The sequence below is a fragment of the Scardinius erythrophthalmus genome (genome assembly GCF_964197995.2).
Source record: "Scardinius erythrophthalmus genome assembly, chromosome: 9".
NCBI classification, from domain to species: Eukaryota; Metazoa; Chordata; class Actinopteri; order Cypriniformes; family Leuciscidae; genus Scardinius; species Scardinius erythrophthalmus.
In genome coordinates, this window is record NC_138229.1 from 3,958,451 (window position 1) to 3,978,587 (window position 20,137).

At 37.6% G+C, this 20,137-nt stretch overlaps 1 protein-coding gene across 1 annotated transcript in view; it reads left to right on the forward strand.

The window, feature by feature from the left end:
• The window catches only part of mtcl1 (microtubule crosslinking factor 1), a 76,024-nt gene that overhangs the window by 31,479 nt on the left and 24,408 nt on the right, over nucleotides 1-20,137 (forward strand). Inside the window, exons 4-5 of the mRNA XM_081374050.1 lie at nucleotides 3,716-3,775; nucleotides 4,143-5,552. Coding sequence (XP_081230176.1) covers nucleotides 3,716-3,775; nucleotides 4,143-5,552 — 1,470 coding nt within the window. The remainder of the gene's footprint in view (nucleotides 1-3,715; nucleotides 3,776-4,142; nucleotides 5,553-20,137) is intronic.

Genomic DNA, 20,137 nt, shown 5'->3' on the forward strand with positions numbered 1-20,137 from the left:
AACAGTTGTGCTGCTTCATATTTTTGTGAAAACCATGATACTTTTTTTTCAGGATTTTTTGATGAACACAAAGTTCAAAAGAACAGCATTTATTTAAAATATAGTTTTTTGTAACATTATAAATGTCTTTACTGTCACTTTTGATCAATTTAATGCATCCTTGTTGAAAAAAAGTTTGTATTTCTTAAAAGAAAAAACTTACTGACCCCAAACTTTTGAACAGTAGTATATAAGGACACTTTTAATTATCAATCTTTGTTTCTTACATTTCTCCGGAGGAATAAAAATAAGCACACGTTAATCAATTCCTTTAAAATGAATGTGGATAGCAGCTCAGATCATTTGATCTGGGGGAAATTTGATGAGAAATGTCGGTAACACTTTATTTTACAGTGTCCTTGTTACATATGTTACATGTACTTACTATAGTAATAACAGTAAATTATGCATAATTACATTAACCCTCAACCAAACCCTAATCCTACCCTAACCCTATAGTAAGTACATGTAGTTGCTTAATATTACTCAATATAAAATTACACTGTAACAATGACACCTTAAAATAAAGTGTAACCGAAATGTCCATATTGACGTAATTACAGAATTCAGTAAAAATCTAGATTTTTCTCTATAAAATCTCATTACTATAGGAGACACAATTGAGATATTTTCCGTCAGTTTGCAGTAGCACCGTATTGCATCTCCAGCGTGTGCTGGAGTTCAGCATTATCACTAAGCTACACCCGTTACATTACATAAGTCTTAACAAAACACATGCACACAGGCAGCAGAGTACAGGCGTGTTGTGATGCCTTTCCAAAATAGATAATCGTACAAATATAAGAAGGACTGACACCAGAATATCATATTCTTGTCCCACGTTTGAATTGTGAATAGTTGCCATGTGTTCCTCTAGAGCAGATGCATGGCATTATCGTTGCAGATGTTTTGTAACTGTATTTGTGTTTGCATGCTAGCGAGGGCTGGAGAGAATTAGACAGAGAGTATTTTGCGCACTAATGCATTATTACATTTGTGTAACATGATCAGTGTTGTGTGCATTACTTATGCTTAGACGTTGCAGTCTCTCTGGAAATTACAAAAGTCATTGCCACAATGCTGGTGTGTTCTGGTTGGTTTCCAAGACACTGCAAATGGAGTTTTTAGCATGTTTGGCAGTTGCTAGAGTATTCTAGCTCAGTGCAAGCTGGTTCAGTGCATTCAAGGGCCCTATCTTACACCCGGTGCAATGCAGAAAGAGTTTTTTGCTAGTTTCAGCCCGACGCAGTTATCATTTTCACGTCCTGCACCACGTTGTTTAAATAGCAAATGCATTTGTGCACCCATGGGTGTGCTGGTCTGAAAACGAGGTGTGTTCTGGCGCATTGTTGGCGCGTTGCTATTTTGAGGCAACAGAAATAGACTGAGCCATTGACCAACTAAACCCTGGCCTAAAGTCAATGGTGCAATATATATATATATATATATATATTTTATTATTTCAAGAGCGCATTAGTAATGTGCGCCTATAGGCGGGTCCTCAATGCGCGCACACTCTGCTTATTAAACACACAGGGATGCACAGCAGCACACAAACATGCCAAATATTAAAATTAAAAGGATTACAATGTAAAAGATTATTATTGTGTACATAAAGATATGGTGGAATCCGGCTTGTCCCGTAGATGTTCTGCTTGCGCACTTCTACCTCGCGCACGAGCAGATCCGTTTGCGCTCTGGAGACGCGTTCGGTCTTTCCACAATCAAATTACGTCATGTAAATAGCGAATCCGCCATGCGAGCACAACTGGCATTTAAAGGGAATGGGAGATGAGACTCTGATTGGTTTATTGCACGTAAATCCCAAAACACACCCATTACTCATTAAGAGAATAGGGACAACCCTTTTAGACCATGACCATTTTTGCCGTCGTTAAACTAGCAAAAGGACACGCCCTAAGTGAACTCGCTTTAGACCATGCGCTTAGATCGTTAAAATAGGGCCCAAGGTATTCAAACGTATAAAACTCAATGCAAGTCGCTTTGGATAAAAGCATCCACCAACTGAATTAATGTAAAATGCAAGTGTAAATATACAGCTTTTGTCAACAATACACATGATTTTAGGAATCATTCATGTCTGGTCCATGAGTTGCACACTAAAGTTCAATAGTTTGTCTAGGAGTAATAGTAGTAATAGTGATTTTTGATTTATGTCTGTGTGGCAGCTAGTGGCGATGACTTCATTGGAGGGTGTCTGAACGTGAATAGGGGAATTGTGAACTGTAAATTGTAACCATATTGCAGACTCAGCCGAGCCCACATAAAAATCACCTCATCATCTCATCTCCTCCTTTGTTTTGGAGTTGTATCTAGGTTTTCTCTCACTCTGTTGCTGTGTTCACTCTGTTGCCTGTACCCATCTCACACTTTCCATCTGTCTGGCCATAAATGATTCAAGCTAACACAGCCATCAGCAGCAGCTATTTAAGTTCGGCGTATGACTCAAGATAGACCAGCAGTAAGCAGGGCAAAGTTTACCTAGTACTTACATTTTTGATTTAAGTAAGAGCTCATGTGCGGTCAGCCAATGATTACAGCAACATAATTGGATGTGTTTATTTCTCTGTTAGCTTAGCTACCAACACATTTACTCACTAACTTGCTCAGTACGATTCTCTTGAAACTATTGCACTGCCGTGACAGTAGTTGATCTGAAGGAGAGATGATCGAGACGGTTCATGCTAATGTGTGCGCCTCTCATGGCAACACTGAGAAGCAACTCATGTGGTTCATTCGGCTTGATTTCACCCTATATGTAACAACCTGAAAATAACTTCATTTGGTTACACTTTATTTTAAGGTGACATTGTTACAGTGTAATTATGCATTTAAGTACTGAGTAATATTAATTAACTACATGTACTGTACTATACATGTACTTACTAAAAAGAAAATCCCAAACTTTGTAGAAATCCCAAACTAGCATTGTTTATTCTCTGCATTTAAGTTTCCAGATTTTCTTTTCTTTTATGTATTACTTATGTAATTTTCTGAAATATAAAGAAATAATTCGACTTTGAATGCAACGCAGCTGAGTTTCATTCAAAGGCCTGCCATAAGGACCAGCACCTGTAATTCACATAATAATAATAATTAAGCTTGAAATGATATTCAAAATTGATGGTGTGATCAAATCGGATGCAGAAATGCTTTTATTCAAAATGAATCATTTATTTACAAAAGCTTCTGTCTGCCCCAGTTGTTCATGAAGGTTACCAGTCCTGGTAACTAGGATTGGGAATTAAACATTGCAGTGATATTTTTCATTTGATTACAATTTCTGCATCTGAACTTTGTTCAGTTGCATTGATTTGTGCAATACTAATTTGTTTATTTGTTCTTATTTTATTACTGTTTACTTGTCTTTAATAATGTTTGATATTTATATTAGTTAGTCCAATTGTTTTTGCTGTGGTTTTTTTGTTAAAACCATAGGGAAAAGTTAGTGTTCTTTAGGCTGTGCAACACACTTTTTTGCCAAAAGACACAGAAATATGTTTGATATAAAAGTTTGACTAAATGTTTTTTACTTGACTGGAATAAATCGAAACTGGCCAATCCAAGCCTACTGGTAACTGAAATGAAGATGCACATTTTGTCAATCTACCTTGTTCACTTTACATTGTCTAACTTTGCTCTTGTTGTCTTTCAGACTGCTCTGCGGAGGAGAGGCAGTAGAGAAACTTTCAAAGATAAGAAGTCTTTAACTCAGGTGTGTACAAACAAACACAGAGATCAATTCACAGGCCTTATACAGAACAACTCAATACAACACAAATCTAAACTTAAAACAAAAAACAGCCCAATGAAACATTTTTATTGAAAATATTTTGCACCTTAAAAATCATTTATTTAGATGTTTTTATTAATGTATCCATTTGATTGATCCAAAATTGTTCAAACTAATTGTTTTTGTTCATTGAAATAAAGCTGAAATAAAATAGTATTAGATGAAAAAAAAAATAAGTTTGTTGATTTACTAAATTACTAAAACTGAAATAAAAATGAATTAAAGTTAAATAGTTAAATTCGAAATGATTGGTATTGCCTTGTACATTCACATATTTCTTACTTTTCAGGAGGACAGTGCAGATCTGCGCTGTCAGCTACAGTTTGCCAAGGAGGAATCGGCCCTTATGCGTAAAAAGATGGCAAAAATTGGCCGTGAGAAGGATGAACTGGAACAGGAATTGCAGAAGTATAAATCAGTTTACGGCGATGTGGACAGCCCTTTGCCCCTGGCGGAGGTGACCGGTGGAGGACCTCACACCACCCGGGAAGCTGAGTTACGGTTACGGCTCAAACTGGTTGAAGAGGAAGCCAACATCCTGGGGAGGAAGATTGTCGAGCTGGAGGTTGAGAACCGTGGCCTCAGGGCGGAAAACGAAGACCTACGCTGCCAATATGAGAGGGATTGCTTTGGGCGCGAACCCTTCTCAAGTGTTCCTACCTCACCGTATGGTGGCGATGCCCTGGAATCTGCAAGCGAATTGCGACGGCACTTGCAGTTTGTTGAAGAGGAGGCAGAGCTGCTGCGTCGCTCCATTTCTGAGATTGAGGACCACAACAAACAACTGACAACCGAGCTCAACCGCTTCAAATTCGGGCCTAGCCAAGCCGACCGGGAGTCCGAAGGAGCTGAGGGTGGAAGTGCCGGTGCAATCAAACCTGGTAACGGAGGAGGTAATTGTTTTTCGGGAGCAGGGAGTGGCGCCACACTCCAGGAGGAGCTGAAAGCCGCAAGACTCCAGGTCAATGAGCTAAGCGGGAAGGTCATGAAGCTTCAGTACGAGAACCGGGTGCTTATCTCGAATATGCAGCGCTGTGACCTGGCAGCACATTTGGGAATACGCACCAGTAGCCCTGATGTGGATAGTGATCCCGGGCGAAGGGAAACAGATGAGGACGAGACTGCCAGGCTTCTGCTGCTCCACCCTAAACGTGAGGGTCCTGTTGGCGGGGAGAGCGACTCTGATGACTTGTTTGAGAAGACGGCCACCTCTGGATTCGCCAGTGGCGAGAAACCCTCAGATACTGGTGAGCTGGGAGTGGCCGAGTTGGCCCAGCGGAGACGGGAAGACCGAGAGACACTCAACAACGTCAGGCGTGAAGCTGAACGGCTTGGAAAAACAGTGGACCGGCTCATCACGGATACGGACAGTCTGATCCGTGAAGGTCATCTGGTAGTCCTGGGAGGGGATCTTCTTGTGGAGGGTTCAGAGTTCAGGGGCGATGGAGACTCTGCTGAATCGAAACCCGACTCTCAGGTGCTGGATTCGGTCAACACCCGCATGAGGGCTTTCCGTACAGAACTCCAGCAATTCATGGACAAAGTGGACCACCTAGGGGAGGGTCTACGGGATCGTGTCGATGACCTTTCCCCCATGCCCAACCTCACTGAATCTAGCAGCTTCCTTTCCACCGTTACCTCCATGTCAAGAGATTCGCCCATCGGCACACTGGGAAGGGATCTGGTGACCGACTTCCAGGTAGGATATGTGTAACCCGACCCTTCATCTTTATTCAGTGTTTGCAATCACATGACATGGCGACTTCCTTTTTCCTTTGCTGCTTCCTCATTTGAAAGTCCCTTTTTGAGAATGCATACACCTTTGTATTAATTCTGCATCTTCATGTCCATATACTGCCAGTCTTGAAAGTCCTGAATGCACCACAAAGGAAGCTATTCAACTAACTTTGGCTGGCATGATTTGTCAACTCAATGTATATGTAAGGCAAAACGAAATGTTAAGGGATAGTGAAAATTCTGTCATCATTTCCGCCTCATAATTTTCTTCGTTCTGCAAAACACTCAAGGTGATATTTTAAGAGTGTTTCAGCTGTCCATATTATGAAAGTCAATAGGACCTACATTTTTCAAGCTCTAAAAAAGACGTAAAGGTAGAGTCAAATTAATTCATATATTGCGACTGGTATATTCTAACTCCTATGATTTGTGGTTTGTGTCACTGTATGTGATGTAGTCTATGTATGCATGAGTTGACCAATGTTTTAAAATCAACAAAGGCATATTTTTATCATGCAAAGTGATAGCAGTTGAGTCATATAGACACCTTTATGTCTTTCTTGCAGCTTGAAAGTTTTAAAAGTTGCATTGACTAAAAGAAATCTTAAAATATCATCGACTGTGTTGTTCAGAAGAAAGAAAATTTGAAAAATTTTGAACGACATGAGGGTGCGTAAAAAATGATGGATGAACTATTCCTTTATAACTCTATAAGTCAAGCTTTGCTCTGGATGCATCAATTGAATGTAGACAGTAGAAGTAAACATTTCCTTCACTGGTAACACTACTACCTATTGCTAAAGTTTGATTTCATCAAGCTACGACTGCAGGCATCAATGCAAAACCCTAAATAAGTTGTCTCTGTTCTCTTACCCATGATAAAACTCATCAGGGGAAATGGAAATACTTGCTTGATGTGTGGAGCTGTAGGCAGAGTATTTGACTTGTAAAGCTGGTTATCCAGTTGCCTTGTTTTACATCAGTGATACTTCTGATCATTTGTTACAAGTTATGTGTGAAAAAGATCCATGTGAAAGATTAATGGGAGTTTTGTGAGGAGAGTAATGTTCTGATAGACCTGCTTTGAGATTAATGAGACGGTAAAACAGCAGGAGACACAAAAGAAGACAGAGTTGGTGAGATGTTTGTGACGGGTGCTTGCTTTTTAAATTTACTTTAAGATTAATAACCTCAGCATAACATACAGCTCAAATGTAGGCAGGTGAATAGGGGTGTAACGGTTCTCAGTATAAAAATCCAACCGTACCGTTCTGCACACACTTGCACTGCGGTTAATCTCAAATCTGACGACGCGTCACGCATATATAAAATATATTGTTGACAATAACAATGTGTAAAAAAGACAGATAGAGTTTGCCTAATGTATGTTTCTGTCAATGGATACACATTCTGGCTTCCCAATACGTTACAACAGCGATGTGGACAAAACACTCACTCTGTGTAAACTTTGTTTGTATGCTCGAATATAACCAGTCATTTACTCCGCCATCACCCGGGTATTGATCGCACACGAGCGCTGGTGTGACCTGAACAGCGCACGTTGCTATCTGTGTTTAAACTAAACTCACTTGCACGTGATTTTAAGCCTTGCCAATTTAAACAATCAAGAGCGAGAATACAAAAATGGGAACTTGTGAGAAGATTTGTATGTGCACATCGTGGAAATGGAAAGCCGTGTCTCAGACAACGCGCAAATATTGAGTTCTCGTTCAAGTCTTGCGCTTGAACGGACAAATTCACACAAAAATTAAGTCAACATGTCTGTCTTGGTGAGCATCCTAGCAAACATAATCTGTTATGTCTTAAGTGAACATAAACAGTTGAGAAAAACAAAGCATGTGTACAGTATCAATGCATTGTCTTAAAGTGACAGCAGCCTAATATTCCTGCTGTCTGTTTTTAACGTTAATTAAACAACAAAAGACAAGGAAATCACTCACTGCTCTTGACTGAATAACTTTTGCAACTTAAATAAGGATTAATCTTTAATTTATACAGTGAAATATGCAATGTTATTTTACATTTGATTAATTTATTCAGCTTCTGTACCTGAAAACTACTGTTAGATACCTGAAAAACCTGAAAAGCACTGGTTATTTTATTTGCATCTTTGCTCTTTTGTCTTTATTTGTGCTGTTGCTTGAAGTTAAATAGTTTGTTCTTATTTTCTTTATTTTTAATAAATTTTCAAACCGTACTGAAACCCTGACCCTAAAACCGTGATACATACAGAACCGTGAGCCGTTACACCCCTACAGTTGAACAGTTCTGCCAGACGCCCAGAACAACACTCGTTCACCAGCATTAACACTTTATTACCTGTGCTACTTTTATGTAAATTGATTGTCTGCATGCATGGGCTATCCAGATGACCTGATGTATTTGCCAAAATATGCAATGGGGAACACTGCGTGGAATAGTCTATCCCACAATGCAATGCACATTTCCTTTACCCACACATGACTGAGTGCCACCCGGCTCAGCCAAGATGCCCTTACCTCTCCTTTCCTAGTAACCACCATGAACACCTGCATCTGTTCCTGCCCTCTCTTCATTCCCACAATCACATTTTGCAGGGTCCAAAATTGACTGTGCCAATAGCAGGAGAACTGAGAAATATTTGCCTGCCATAAATATCCCTTACAGCTGTATTTTTTTTTTGTCTACACCTATTAAATTATGCTGCTTTTTTCATGCATATTTATTTGTCACAAATAGCTCAAGTCATTGTGTGATTTGCAGCATAATATACTGTATGAACACAAGTGCACAAAAGCTTGAGCGCTTGGCCAGAGCACGTACTTGCATTTTTCAGTGCATCGATGCATGAAGTTGATCTTGCGCCGATAGAAGCTAATACATGAATGCCAGAACGCCTGCAGCCCAAATGATCACAACAGCAAAAGTTGGCTAAAGTTTATGGCCTTAAACTTCACAAAAAATGTGGACATGCATTATGTTTTAAATTCTCATGTTTTCATATGTGTTATCATGTTGCACTTCTTAATAAGGATATCGTAATTAAATTTAGGGATGCATGATATATCGGCCACCATATCGGTATCGGCCGATATATGATTTTAATAGAAAAAAATATATAAAAATGTGAAAATTTGGCCGATATATTAAAGCTACACTGTGTGATATTTTCCCCCATCTAGCGGTGAAATTGTATATGACTACCCAGTGAATATTAGTTTCTGTTCCTTTCAATTCCGAGGGCGTTTTAACTCCTACGGTGGCCGTATTATTCCAAGATTAACATGGCTTCCAGTTCGACTTTGCAAAAGGTGCACCTTTAAAACTATTCATCACCTGTGATCCATCGCAGCACAGATTTATGTTACAAGGTAAACAATACTTTTTCACCATTGACGCGAGGAAAAGTAACGCAAGTTATACTAGAGGTCGTTCTGGCGTTATGTACAACCATGCTATGGTTAGACAAGCAACTATAAAACTTCGAATTTACACAAATAGGCTGAATTACCTGCCGAGAAGAAAGCAGGCAACTTCGGCATCCGTTTTAAATCTCCGTCTTTCCATCTGGGAAAAGTTACTCCAATATTGACTTTGGTCTTGCTGATTTGCCTGTAACGTTGATGTTTTAATTCTCTCTTTCGCTTCCTTGGCGACTCTGCTACATGTCCTCGAAAATAGGCGTGATCCTCCATCTTCAGCAATCTTTCAAATCTGCCGGCAGTCGCGAGTAATCTCCCCCTCGCATTCGTCACGGTGTCACTGAGTGTAAAGCGCGAAAGGCGAAGCTTGAATTTCCAGGTATGTCCCTCTTTGGCGAATGTATTTTCAAAATGGAGGCGCAACATGGCTGCCGCCATTCGAGCGACTCGCTCGTATGTATTATAAATGGCAGATTCTACGCTTACGAGAATACTTTATTAGTTGGTGGAAGTAATTACACATGAATGAGCACATATACTTTTGACAGAACAAAGTGTTTTTTGCTAAGAATCAACTTAAAAAGTTACACAGTGTAGCTTTAAAGCCAATACATATTGTATAATTTTCTTCAGCTGACACTTCAGATGCGCACTGTTCACCATGATGATGGCTTTGAATTGCTTGAAATATTGATTGGGAACATTATAATTCTGTGCTTAGGACATGGCTTTTAATGATGAGACTTTTGTTTTTGTAATCAGGCTCTCAAAAATTACACAAAAATTTCGATTTAGATTTATCGGCCAATATATCGGTTATCGCTTTCAAATATAAAAAATTATCAGTTATCAGTATCGGCCAAAATTACATCCCTAATTAAATCTTATTTTTATTTGTATTTATTGGCACTTGTCAATTTTGGGCCCTGTTAATGTGGCATGATGCATACTAACATCAGTTAAAATGGCAGTAAAACATGTTTTCCGATCACCTGGGTACTGGTCTTGAGCAAATCTAAGTTTTCTGATTTGCACAGTTAATGCTGATGCAACATATGTGGAGCATGCAGCCATAAATATAAGATATGGCAGATAAGAAGTGCTTACACTGTGTTTTTGTTTTGTTTTGGGAATAACCTCCAGAGGCTCCGTACGAATTGTAAACCAACTCTGAATACACTGAATGTCTGTGTCTCTTTGTATTTATGTGACTTGCTCATTCTCAGGAATAATGCAGCTGATCTGTCTTTTGTCTCAGTGAATGAGTTTCACATGCTTAAGTATCATAAATGCTAAATTGTCTTAGTAAGCTGTCCTCCATAGAACTGCTTTCAGCTTTTTTCCCCTGCTTTGTGCTTTGAAAAACTGCTTTATGATAACATGAGTCAATTTTCCAACAAATAACCTTTTCTTTAAAACCACGGGTTTGACGTCTATTGATATTCTTGTAGTTTAGTGGTCTCTGAATGAGATTCCAATCAGAATTCCAACATTTTCCTATTGCTCCACTCCGATTGGTTAATTCACTTATTTGGCTCATGTTCATTGGTGGAACCCGTCGGTTATTTGCATTGGGTCACGTCACTTCAATCCAACCACAAGAAACACTCTTCATCAAGCATGAAGTCACAGCCTGTTCATCTCACACCTGTGAACGGTTTGATGTCCCGCACCAGTTAATGACAACAGCTCCTATAGGATGTGTGTTTAAAAGCTTCAGATGCTTCCATCGCATTGGCTGAGCTTCGCTGTGAGCAACATGTTGCCGTCATGCCAAATTCAATCCTACCCGTCCTGGAGCCGTTTGTTATGCCTCATCCTAAAGCCTGTAGCGTTATTCTGTTAGTGCTCATCTGGAGTTATAATAACAGTTATAATCAAACAATACACCAATGGCAGTTATATAGTATAATATAATAAGTTATAAAACTATAAAATCTTTCCAAGTTAGTTTAGCAAGCTAATTGTTAATACCAAAGTAAAACTGTAATTTTAATTTCTGTTGTATATAACTATGGTTCGCGAATGGCTTTGCTTTCAGGATGGGGACTTTACATTGAACATCAAGTGACCCAATACAGTACTATGTATATCATGTAAAAAAAATGGTGTATATCATAATATATTTATTGCATTAAATCCAGTATTTAATTAACTTTAATTAATGTAGTTAATTATTGAAAATAATAGTTACATAGTTAAATATTTAAAAATATATATTTTTTTATCATTTTAATGATCAGCCTAATATTAGTAAAGCTAATAATAAAAATACAAATATTTAGAAATGTATTAATTTAATTATTTGCTTAATATATCCAACATCAAGTGACCCAACACAGTATCATGTATATCATGTAAAAAAATTGTGTATATCATAATATATTTATTGTATTAATATTGTATATTTAAAAAAATAATTATAACTATATAGTGTTTTTTTATCATTTTAATGATCAGCCTAATATTAGTAAAGCTAATAATAAAAATAATAATATTTAGAAATGTATTAATTTAATTATTTGCTTAATATATCCAACATCAAGTGACCCAACACAGTACCATGTATGTCATATAAAAAATATATGACAAAAAAATATATATATAAAAAAACGATATAGTGTTTTTTATAATTTTAATGGTCAGCTTAATATTAGTAAATCTAATAATTAAAATAATATTTAGAAATGTATTCATTTAATTATTTGCTTAATACAAAAAAAGAAAAAAAGAAATATTATAGAGTTAAATAATATATTTTTTTATTTTAATTATAATTATTATTTTAATTATTAGCTTAATATTAATATTAATTAAGTATTATTTTACAGTCGTATTAGTAAAACACCCAGAAAAGTTCTCGGTGGGGCGGTCTGAGGATCAGGGCTTTGACGGAGGCTTGGCTTTGGCACGACACCATTAGCGTTGAGTCCCTGCTGTCACTGCACATTTTGGGTTATTGGTTGTAAGACTCATGTATCCCCATCGCATGCGCTTCATAACCAGTGTTTTGCATTCTTTTTTTCCCCCTTGGCCCTTCCCCTCTCCTCTCTTTATCCCTCATCCCGTTCCCAGATGTTTCAGCCCATGATTCTGTTCCTCCTCATTCTCGTTCTCTTCTCATCTCTCTCCTACGCCATCATCTTTAAGTTGGTCTTTCTTTTTGCGCTTTTCTTCGTCTTGTAGCCTTCTTTTTTCATTTTTTTTTTCATTTGAATCATTATTATTTAATTCATAATCATTTTTGGAAGTTACGAACAATGTGTCAACCTTTCTTGCATTTCACACTTTTGAGTTTTGCTTAAACCCACCTTCAGTTCCCCCCCCCCCACTCTCTCTCGTCTCGTGTGTGTGGATTCTGTTTGTCGTTCACCGATCCCCATGCACCTCCCTCTGTCTCCTCTCCTCCTCTCCCTCCTTCACTCACTCACAGGAGTGGTGTCTAGACCGGCACGGTGGCACGGACGGGTCAGCCACAGCCAGGGGAACCCCTGGACTCAGTAGATACGCCAGAACACACAGTTTGAGACCCGAGGTCAGTGCCTCGTTCATCTGCCTCTGAACTTAAAGACCAGACACGTTTCCACATGTCCTTGCAGTGCCTCTGTGGACTTCACAGAGACAGCGTAATTAGCAAGATGCTGAACATGCTCAAATATGGACAAACCCAGCCGCTGGGTTAAAATTTTAAATGACATTTTTAACCCAGCGTTTGGGCTTGTCCTTATTTGACCCAAAGTTGGGTTAAAACAACCCAGCATTTATATAGGGGTATTATTTACTTTTCTGTAAAGCCTTGGTTATCTTTGGATGAAAATACAGACGTCGCTGGAACAATAACATGGGGAGATATTTTCAAGAAAAGTGACTTTCCGACATGCATTGTTTTTCTCTGAATGTCATAATATTCCTTAAACATTATGAATATTATGAAAATCCCTTTATTTAGATTTATATTGTTTTAGATAACTGGCATGTCTTCTGCATGCACAAATTTAACGTGTGTAATAATAGGACAAATTGACAATAATATTATTTTATTAAACCAAAATGTATGTAATTGTTATTAATTTAATTGGAGTTTAATTCATTAATTAATTGAATTAATTGAAAATAAATATTGATGTTAATATTATTACAATTATATATATATACCGATGATTTTATTTATTTCAATGAATATAAAATATTTTAGTTTGAAAAGTATTTATAATCCATTTAATCACTTTTCGAGCATTGACCTAAAAATTTAATTTCCAACTTAAACGGTCATAAATCTTGAATGCTCAGAGCACAGACTTCAGTTCGGTCTCTTTTAAAGAAAACATTTGGCAGATTATTGCTGAAGTGATTTTAAAGTGAACTTAAAAAATTTATAGAAGTTTAAGTTATATACAAAAAATTTGTTTTTTACATTTTTATATGAAATATTTATTTTTCCAAAACATGTTTTACTCAAAAACTGCAAAGTCCAAGCTATAAATCTAAATAAGTCGTATTTTAAATATGAGGTTGATATCTCCAAAAAATTAGCTTTCAGTGAGATTCTGTTTGCGCAGTACCAAATTCTTCCACTAGATGAAACTCGTTTCCAATTTATTTCCAATTCGCTTATTTTTGACCAGGAATAACAAAAAATGACAAAAAATAAATAAAAGCCGGTCAAAATTGACAGAAGAGCGACAGAAAAGCAACAGAAGATGATCACATGAAAAGCCACAGCTGTCAAAGCCATCCGGAGATAACCAAGGCTTTAATCTGCTTTTTTAACACTGAAACAGTCCAGTGAGAGATGTTATGGTCCAGCGAGAGATGTTTTGGTCCAGTGAGAGTGCTGGAGTGCCTTTCCTTGTGAAAATGTGTAGTACGCATCAAAACAGAGGAAATGTTCACACACTGGTTTTACCATGAAGCTTTCAATCCTGAAACAAGAATGACCTCAATGTGGTCAGAGATACCAGATCCTAAAAATCTGAACCACAAGGGTTTTGTGTCGGCCTGAAGTATTATGAATACGGCTCCAGATTTCAAAATAAAAGTTTTATTATTTGAAATGGACATGAACTGAACTGGTGTTTGAGCAGAAAGGAAACAGTGTGTGAACATTGTGTCTCTCCCACTAGAACTATTGTGTCTCTCGATCCGTTTCAAAACCTTGTGTGTTTGCAATGCCTAAACTTAACAAAAAAATAACTTATTTATGGCAAATGCAATCCCACAATGCATTAAATATATAATTATTAGATTATGCATTCAATAATTATTTTATTTCCAAATAAAATATTTTATAAGAATATAATATCAAATTAAAATTGACTATATTTGGTGTGTTTATGTTTATGAGAATATTTATGATGTTTTCTTTGAAGGCAGAAAGGCCGTTTCTCACTGGGTTTTGAAACCCAGTGTGTTTTAGAGGGAAAGGAAAGCCTATGAGACATTTCAGAATGAAGAGCAATTATTCCCAGCTTGTATATCTTTATTTAATTTAATAAAATGTAATAAATCCTTAATGTAATAAAACTGAACGGAAGAGAGCCAGTCGTCATAAAATATCACTTCCAATTATTTTACACCAGGTTATTAGATCAAAAACAACATCCCTGATTTATCTGATGCAACTCAATGAAACTCTAGACAGCCGAGAGCAGTTCGTTCACTCGAATCATTTAATTCACACCATTGTGATTCTTTTTGTTTCTTCTCACTCCACTCGCAACCACTGCTGTTTATTTAAAGTCATGAATTACGACACTCATCATCCTCTCACGCATACATGATGTGTCTGTTAAATCTGTGACTGTTTGTAACATGAAAACAATCAAGTTAATCATGTCATCGGTTAATATGTATGTGCATTTAATTTGTTGTATGTCTATATGGTTGTCTAAGCTTCGGTTTATGTGCTGCTCCTCAAAGTGAACTCTACACGCTAACCAAAACAGCTGAAAGAACGTGTATTTAATATACACTATATGAATATGCAACATTTCACATTTACCAGCATCATGCTGCCTTCAAGTCCTCCTGAAGTTAAGTCTTACAGTTTTTTAGTCATTTTGACCGGAACAAATGGACGCAGGTAATTTTAGATATTTTCTCACTTTTTCCATCTACTCACAAAGCAAAAAAACTAAGACAGACTACAAAAGATGTGCATTAGTTATGCAACTTGATTTTGCTTTCAGCTAGTACGTGTAATCTAGCACTTTTCCTCTAAAATCAGCTAAGTCTGTCCAATACCAGTTATCTTCTGCCATGATATTTTCACTGACTCATCCTCAGAATTCAGGGCTCAAAAACAAAGGCGTTTCTCACTAGTAATTATGACCTGGTGTTGCAGTTTCCATGCGCTTACTCATTAATGCAGTGACTTGAAGGCAGCGTATGCTTATTTTACATTATATTTCTGCATACTCTTACAATTAAAGGGGTCATGACATGGATTTTTTTTTTATCTTAATATGTTCCTTGAGGTTCATTTATAATGTCAATACAGTTTTTTTTTTGAGCACACACACACACACACACACACACACACACAATATATATATATATATATATATATATATATATATATATATATATGTGGAAAAACTATTATTTTCAACCTTCTTTCTAAACCTCTGTCTAAAATTATCCCTTTTTATGCAGCGGCTCCTTTAAGACTTGTTAATAAATGTCCAGTGTTATGATTAAACGTCATTGCATAGGAAGCAGTATCAACACCGACTCTCTATTGCACGTGAGTAAGTGTTTTGGAAACATTATCCATATAAAACAGACAAAGCATTATGAAATGGTTTGCTCACGGTTTGTGATGCAGCTGCTGTCACATTCAATCCAGTTGCTGCTTCATCGAAAGTTTCTTTTCGAACTCTCAATTACACTGTTGCTCGTTAAAGAAAACAAAATGCTCCGAACAAACATAAAATCCTCCGACGTGATCCAAAACGCCATTAAAATAAACCATCCACTTGATCATGAGGCTGGGATCCTTGTGATGTCTGGATAGAGATGCAAATGAGCTGTTTAAACTTGACATTCCCTCACTCCTTCATTTATCCTGTTGCTGATACCATTACAATTTTACGGTACCAATTTCGGTCCCACAGCTAAATCTGTTGGAACTATTTTTCTATTTTATTTTACTATTTGAAAAAAATATTAAATTCAATTCAATGACTTTTTTTATGTATGACGGTAATCATAAGTAAATAATACATATAAGCATTGAAGGCTCCATGCTGTTTAAACGTAAATATTGCTTATAAATAAATCAAGTGAAAAATAAGCAACCTTTTATGCACACATTATTATTAGTAGTAGTAGTGGTATTTTTAATACACAGAGACGTAGCTAAATCTACTGTAAAAGTAGTGTACAGTAGCCTAATATAATTATTTCTGTCAATTTCTTCAAGTTAAACTGAACTTTTATTTTGACGGGTTGCCGTGAAGACCTTTGAGTTTCTGGGCCCTATTTTAACGATCTGAAACGCAAGTATCAAACGCGAAATGCAAGTAACTTTGTGGGCGGATCTCAGGCGCTGTTGCTATTATACCGGCGGGATAAATGACTCTTGCGCCCGACCCAAATCTAAAATGTGTTGGTCTGAAGTCGCTTCATTACTCATAGGTGTGGTTTGGGCGTAACGTGAAATAAACCAATCAGAGCGTCATCTCACATTCCCTTTAAGAGCAGGCGCGCTTGTTCCATGGCGGATTGCTATTATAACGGCGGATTTGCCAGGAGCGGTTCACAGCCGAGGAGACCGACGTTCTCGTCAGGGCCGTAAAACACACAGAAGTGACATTGGGGATGGAGAAACACACCCAGATTAGCTTCGGTTAAACAGGCGTATAATAATTTGGGTAAATGTGTAAGCTAGATTTATGCCTATTTTTTCACATCTTCATGGACACCACAATGATTTCCCTCGTGTGGTAATATTTTTCCTTGTAATAATGTATGATTTGCAAAAATGAGAACTGCTGCGTCTGTGTGTAGATGAGAGAAGCAAAGTGTATGCGCGTTGTGCACACGCTACATTAATTATGGCCAAGCATGCGCCCTTAAAATAGCATATGAATAACATGCGCAGCGCGCCACTGACTTTAGACGAGGTTTCTCCTGGTCAGTGGAGGAATTGTTTTCTGAAACTGCAAAATAGCACCAGGGAACGTTTGCACCGGAACACGCCTCCTCTTTTCGCTGAACCGCCCCCGGGAGCGCAAGTTCATTCCCTAATTTACCGATTGCGTCTGTGGAGGGAAAAGTCTGCTGTGTGTCGGGTGCAAAATAGGAATGATACATGTGTCGGTGTACAAAGTCAATTGCGCTGGGTGCAAGATAGGGCCCTTGGTGTGTATGATATGACGATAGTTTTTCTCAAATGAAACGGTAAAATGCTCATGAAGTGACTTTCAGAGCGGCTCTGGAGATGACAGGAGATCCGGCTCCGCGCTCTTTGACGTGACGTTCAAATCCGGCGTAGGCGAGTGCCAGTGGGCGGGGCTTATAGTGCGATGATGTATAACTATGTATCAATGTCTTGCTCTGGAGGCGGGCATATGCAAATGTGTTCACCCATGTGATGTCACGGATTCTCAAAATCAAAACGAGCTGTTTTCGGAGCTTGAATAAATAAATGCTTTGTTCATAACGAGGAGGACGTTTTAAACTGTTAAATTTTAATAGTAAAAACAAACCTCTTACATGTCTAAATTTGAATTCTCATGTCATGACCCCTTTTAGACATTTGTTAGAAACTAACAAACAGCAGCACACAAAGCACAGATTTAGTATTTCTTTACTGTAGAAATTAATCTGAATTCATTATGTCCTCTACATTAGTTCTCTTGCATTTGACACCAGAGAGTTTATAAGGAAACCGTTGCAATAAGAATAGTGTCCTAATATATTTTTATTTATCAATACTACAAACATAAAAGCTAATTTCATAACCAGCCATGAAACAGTAACAATTTGGACAATCTAGAAAGAGATACTGAAATACCTCTGCCTTGATGCATGTCACGGATGTGTTTATGTTTGCATGAACTTGATGATGTCTCTCTTGAAAGTGCTGGGATTTTGAGACTGGTGTTGTGTGTTCTGCTGGGCTCCAGTTTCGTGAGCCGGCTCTGCCTGAGACGGGAATTTCTACCAGAGAGATTCAGCTACGCCTGGACCATGACAGGAGGATGAGAGCTGGACCGGAGGAGAGAGACAGCTTCACTTTATCCATCCCTCAGGTACCTGCGGTTCACTTTGAGGAAGAGGATCAGAGCGGCGAGTGATCGATTCAAAGGCTCCTCGCATATAAATCAGATTTGACAACAGTAGTTTATTATGGAGAGATAGACTATATACTAACCACTAGGTCATACCATCTTAAAGCCTGACATATGGATTAAGTGATCATTGAAATAAGTGAATTTCATATTTTTTTAAATGCAAGGTTATTGAAAATTTTGACAAAATGTTTTGTAAAAAAAAAAAAAAAAAAATCTAAAAATAAGTTTGCATATTGGTTTTTGTTATTTATTTATTTATTTTTATGCATGAGGCTTTTTTGGCTCATATTGGATGATACAGTGCAAATATGGAGCTCATAATCCAAGGCTCAAACTGAGCAGAAATGTGCATGGTGCTTGTAATGTAAATGAATGAGATCTTAATAACAGTATATCAGACTACTGACGTAAAATGCATATAATTATCAGTCGTCACTCTATATCTGCCAGTATGTCTAAGTAAGTTTATATTTAAATGCTTAGTTTTATGATCAAAGCTCTGTAGTTTTAAAATATATAATGTGATGAAATACAGTGATGATTGAGAGTTGAACAAATAAACCTTCCTCAAAAGCCTGATGATCACATTTGAACATGATTTTTCAAAAAAATGAAGTACGGATAATCAAGTAAACTTGCTTCAGTCCAGTTAGTGTTCATCTTGAAATATTACTAACAATATAAAAGTTATTCCTAATCCTATTACAATCATACTAAAAGGCTTTTACTTGCTATAAAAGTCTAAACTATCAGTCAGACGACAGACGGCATGTATTAGATTGTGTGCAACAGGTTTTTCACAACGATTTAAACATGATTATCATTTAGAGGCCTTAGAAACGTGTGTATCAAATATGAGACAGTATGCTTTATAGGGTTTAAGTGGTTAAACTTGTAATTGGCTGCTTTATTGCTGGTTGTCTGACTAGTTTCCCACATAAACCAGCTTGGACCAGCTACTATACTTCCAAACTGCAAAATAAAAAGTAGATCCAGCTGGTTTTTCTAGGAGGATTCACTTTTCTTCTTGCCTTAAAACTCCCACATGATCATTCACTATCTAATTACTCTCTATGCAAGCATGCATCTATCTTATGTCAAGTTAAAGGGATACTTCACTGATTAGCGTTAAGCTTTGTATCAGTGGAAACCCGGTAGTATTTTCGAGTGACCGTGCTTCCCTCCCTCATGTGCCCCTGAGACGAGAGATTTCTGTATTGTGTGTCTGGAAAAAAACTCAGATGACGCAAAAATCATCATTTATCATCAGAGGCTCTTCTGTCCAGAGGCGAGAGACTACAGCCAGTAGGAGGAGCTCGTCCCGCATGTGTTCAACCCGCCCATAGGGGGATCTCACCATAAAACGCCTACTTTTCAGTTTCCAGTCGACTAGTAGCCTAGTTGTATCAGAGAATGTCTAATAGGAAGAGAATTGGCACTCTCTGCTTACTTCCGGTTTCTGGACTGGCTGCAGTAACACGTCTCTGTCCATGCGGGGGCGCTCGCAGGCGAGTGCAGAATGAATGGCGGTCTATGGCGAAAAACCCTCAAAATCCACTTTTCTCAGGATATAATTTTTTGTCTAGTAATTTGAATGTTGTATTCGAAAGGAGATGCAAAGAAATTACACATTGCTGGGTGTTAGATTTTTTAGAGTCACTTATTTGGTTTAAAAAGTCTTTTAAAATGTCAATGACGTCATTAGCATAATGCTAGCGTGTTATGGGCAACAACAACTCAACCTGTAAGAAATCGAAACGAAATAAGTACTCGTTCATTCAACTTTCGACCTATAACCCATGTTGAACTTGCAAAACCTACAATAA